Raw genomic sequence first — 4567 nt, 5'->3', positions numbered from 1 at the left:
TTCATCATTCTTGAAATTAAAATGCAATGTAGGCCCTTATTGATGAACATTCAATTATAAACACAAACATAATACAACCTAAGACATGCTACTTTTAATCAACCATAACATCCAAGACCCCATTATCTTAGTATCAACAACAAGCAGCACTCAAAAACTTTAAGTTGTGCTTTAAACATCCATATGCAACTGACACCAATGAATCAAACAACAATATATTGCTAAAGACAAATTATTTCCCTATTGAAAAGAAAACTTGTTAGATGATGGGTTTCACAAGAATTTCCTGGGCAACTAACATAACTACTTGCAGAATAATCCACATAATTAGGATTACTCTCAATAAAAATAAGCACTATCATCCAACAACATCAATAATACATTACCCAATGCCATTAATGGAAGAGGGTCCAATGTATGCAATGTTACCCTTGTTATAAATAACCATAAGCACTATCATTGAAGCTAAAAACTCAAACCTCAAAAATGAATGAAATTCAATCATCCAATTGCTGAAGCTCAGCCTTAAGCTGCTCCATCTTGAGTCCCATAGACCTCTGCAAAGCTTCTTTATCTTTGGCCTGCAACTTCCCCAACAACCCATCAAACATATCCAGCACTTCCTTAACAGCCACTCTAGCACACTCAGCTTCTTCATTGAAGTAAACAGTCTCTTTAGACTCCATAGCTGCCTCAATCTCCTCTCTTGCTTCAGCAAATTTCAAGTTAATCTCATCGATTATCTTAAGCTTGTCAAAATCATCAGCTGCATCCCCACTATATCTCCTCAAATGAGAGATTAAGATGGTAGAGTGATTGGAATTGGAGAAATTCGAAATGGGTTTGGATGAATTAGGGGATTTTGAATGGGTAGAAATCAGGGAAAGTAATTTGAACAGAAAAGAAGTGGGTTTTGTAGATTGGAGAAAAGGGTATCTACGAAGTAAGTTGAAGAGTGAAAGTGATGATCTTTGATGCATATTTTATGGCTTCAAATTCAAAGGAAGTGGCAGAAAAGGGAAAGAGGAGGAGGAGGGTTTTGTGACAAACTGAATTCACAAGTCGAGGCTTGATCGGTTTCGGAAGGCAGAACAGGGAAACATTTACTTTTAATATAAAGTTAAACTTTTCCCATATATTGCTTAAAATAAAACATATTCCCACTTTGCATTAAATGGGAAAATACCGTCCACGTGAAAAATTATTTTTAAAAAAAAATTTTTCAAACCAAACAGGCACTTGAAATGGCGGTTTACCTTAAGCACTAAACCGCCACATGAAGTGGCGGTTTGGTTCAAGGAAAACCGTCATCTCATGTGGCGGTTTGGTCCATGGTAAACCGCCACATGAAGTGGCAGTTTGGTCTGTGCCTTTTTTTTTCTTTCATTTCCTCTAAATAGTTAACACAACCTGCATTAAACTAATTCAATACAATCTATTCCATATTAATCAATTACGAACCAACTTGATTTGAAAAAATTAATTATGAAAAGTCATACAAGAAGTTTAAATCATATAAGAATATACAAAGTATGTTAAACTACAATCCCCGGCCCCTCTTCATTTGCGCACCGGTTGATGATGATGGTGTGAACTTGTCAACCTCTGCAATGACATTAAGAGCAGGAGCTCGTCGTTGACTAGCATGCTGATATGTGATGATCCTTTGCGGAGGCGATGGATGTGGAGGAGGAGTGGTGATGGAAGTTGGAGGAACGAATGGCGACATAGTATCGGATGACGATGGCGATCTGGAAGACCGACCTCGAGTAGATGAACGCTGACGACCTTGAGTGGACCGAGAACTGGATCCTCCGGAAGAGCTACCTCTATGGGCTGAACTCCTTGGAGAAGGAGTGTGGAATGTGTCATCTACCTCGCCAATGACGGGTGGAGTCGGTACATCGGTCAATGATGCGTTGATGGAGCCTAGGGTCTGAGAACATAGCCGATACCCCATATCAACTGGCGATGTAGCGGCCCCTTGAATCGTGTCATTGCACTGTATGAGCACCGATCGGATGCGCTCAGCCTGTATGTTAAAAGACTGACATTAAAGTATTACTATATGTTATGAGTGTTGAAAGAAGACATACCAGTAACGTAGATGTCGGATGGTAATGTGATCCTGGCTGTGCAAATGCGGTGTTCGTTAGGCGTAATATGGAGATACGCCTGTACCAACTCATGTACATACTAGTGCTATGACCTGTGAAGTTATCTCCTCGAACCAAACGAGATGCTCGGTCATTCCACGCATCTACGTGCGATCTATGTCGTAGGACGTAGTTCTTGTCCCCAATCCTTCGATCGATCGCATGTAGTTGAGGTTGGGTGTCACAGGCATGCAGAATAACCTGCTCCAAACCGAATTGATGGATGACACGATCTGGAAGATGTAGCTCGACAATGTCAAAGCAAATAAGTGGACAACGCGATCTCCAAATCTCGTGGCCCGATGTACATATGTGCGGTAGAGCGTCCATCTTAGCCACTGTGTAAGGCTGCCATGTCATCTAGTACACAATGAACTAGTACACAAGGAGAAGATGGGAATGTAGTTGATTAGTTTAGTTGAATGAAAGGAATTGTAAATTTGAAGTAAATGAGAGTGAAGAAATTTTTTTAAGCTAAAACCGGCAGCAGGCAGCAAGATGCAAAGAGGAATATGAAATGCAGTGAACAACTCGAAGCTGCTGTTTTGTACTGCTACAAAACCGCCACTTCAAGTGGCGGTTTACCCAATATTATTTATTTATTTTTTTTTAAAAAAAATTAAAAATTCACAAACCGCCATTTCATCTAGCGGTTTACTTCTGATCCCTAAACAAAACCGCCATTTCATGTAGCGGTTATATTAAAAAAATAATAATTTTTTTTTTCTCACACCTATCCTACGTGGACGGTAATGTGGGAAATAGTTTCCCATTTCAAGCAAAGTGGGAATTAATCTATTAATTTGCAATATTCTGGGAAATGACTCTATAAAGTTTATTAATATTAACTTTTTGTAATTTCTAATTATATATAATTAGATTTATTAAGGATTAAATAAGTGCATTGGATAAAGTGTATAAAGTAAATGGGACACTTTAAGACGAATAGAAAGGAGTATAAAATGTTGCAATATCTCAGCATTGTGAGTAAAAATTGGAGGTGAACATGGGCGGGATGGCACCCGCATGCATGGTATGGTTAGAGATGTCGAACGGGTACTCAGGTCGGTTTCAGATGAGTAAAAATCAGTTTGGGTGAAATTTTGATTCAGTACTAAATGGGTAAATATTCTCATTAGGTTTACTTCTAATTCAATTCGAGTCATGTTCGGTTCAAATATTATTAGTTACAAATCAATTGATGTTGATATCGGTTTAAGGTAGATTTAAGTACACATTGGTCATGAAAAGGTATCAATTAAGATTCAAGCGAGTTGATGTTGGATTGATTAGGTATATGATTGGTTAGATGTGTTTTTGAGTCACTGATGTTCGTGGTAGGGTAGTTTCAATTAGGATAAAATTTGATTACGGGTTAACTTTGATTTGGATGAAATCCGTTAGTTTTGATAAAAATATTGATTCTGGTCAAACTCAATACACCAGATTAAGTTCAATTAAATCTATTTTAGTTTGTAATACTATGAGATAGTAGCTAGTGTCATTCGTGGAACAAAATTTAGATCATCGGCTATCATATAATACTCTAATTTAAAAACCACCTTGACATATGGCAGGTGGAGAATTGGAGTTGAAAAAATGTTTAATATCTTATCAGTGACATCCTTAGACATAATTTTTAAAAAGTCTAAAACTTACTTAAGAAGCTAAAATACTTTTGATCATTAAGTATTACATTAAACACATTTTGCTTATAAATCTAAAACTTTTGTAGGAAGCTAAAATACTTTTGGTTATTAAGTATTATATTTAACAAATTTTGCTTTTATACAAAGTAGTAATGGATATTTTATCATCTTCAAATCAATTTATTCATATTTGATCTCCTAATTCAACAATCACTTGCCACATGACAGCGTAGTTATGCTTATATAGTTATTTTTTTGATAAGGATTTCTAAGAGACACTATCACGTATAAACGATCTAATTTATTGAAATGTATTGTATAACACACATTTTTGCTTTTATATTTTCTCTCTTTTAACATATAAATTTTCAATTCTTTAACACATTTTCAATGTCATTCAAGGATGTGAACAAAATTTCTACTTTAACGTCTTCATATTGGCAAAAAGTAAAAATGTTGGTAATATTTCAAACATCAACCACTCACAAATTTTGTTATTTATACTTAACTACACGAACAAAATTTTGTTATTTGACATTCTTATTTTTTAAAAAAATTAGAAAAATTACATCATTTTAGTTGGTAATATTTCAAACATCAACCACTCACATATAATTTTTTTAATAATATGTTTGATATATTTCAATCAACTGTATCAAGTGTTTACAACTACAATTTAGTTTCAAAATTAGTTATTTTTAATTATATGATTCATACTATCTATTAAAAAGATTGAAAAATTACAAGTGGCACTCATTGGGA

At 35.3% G+C, this 4567-nt stretch overlaps 1 protein-coding gene across 1 annotated transcript; it reads right to left on the bottom strand.

Annotated features, from left to right (window-relative positions):
* Nucleotides 1-222: 222 nt before the first annotated feature.
* LOC130802666 (embryogenesis-like protein) lies at nucleotides 223-1096 on the bottom strand. The gene has a single exon (XM_057666676.1). It carries the CDS (start codon nucleotides 978-980, stop codon nucleotides 498-500), a length of 483 nt encoding a protein of 160 aa, XP_057522659.1. The 5' UTR covers nucleotides 981-1096; the 3' UTR covers nucleotides 223-497.
* Nucleotides 1097-4567: the final 3471 nt, after the last annotated feature.

Source organism: Amaranthus tricolor, chromosome 16 (assembly GCF_026212465.1).
Source record: "Amaranthus tricolor cultivar Red isolate AtriRed21 chromosome 16, ASM2621246v1, whole genome shotgun sequence".
Taxonomy (NCBI): Eukaryota; Viridiplantae; Streptophyta; class Magnoliopsida; order Caryophyllales; family Amaranthaceae; genus Amaranthus; species Amaranthus tricolor.
Note: the sequence above shows the minus strand (reverse complement) of the source record. Positions and strands in the feature narration are given on the sequence as shown.

Coding starts and splice junctions, on each gene's coding strand:
- LOC130802666 (XM_057666676.1), bottom strand. CDS start 980: ATGCATCAAAGATCATCACTTTCACTCTTCAACTTACTTCGTAGATAC.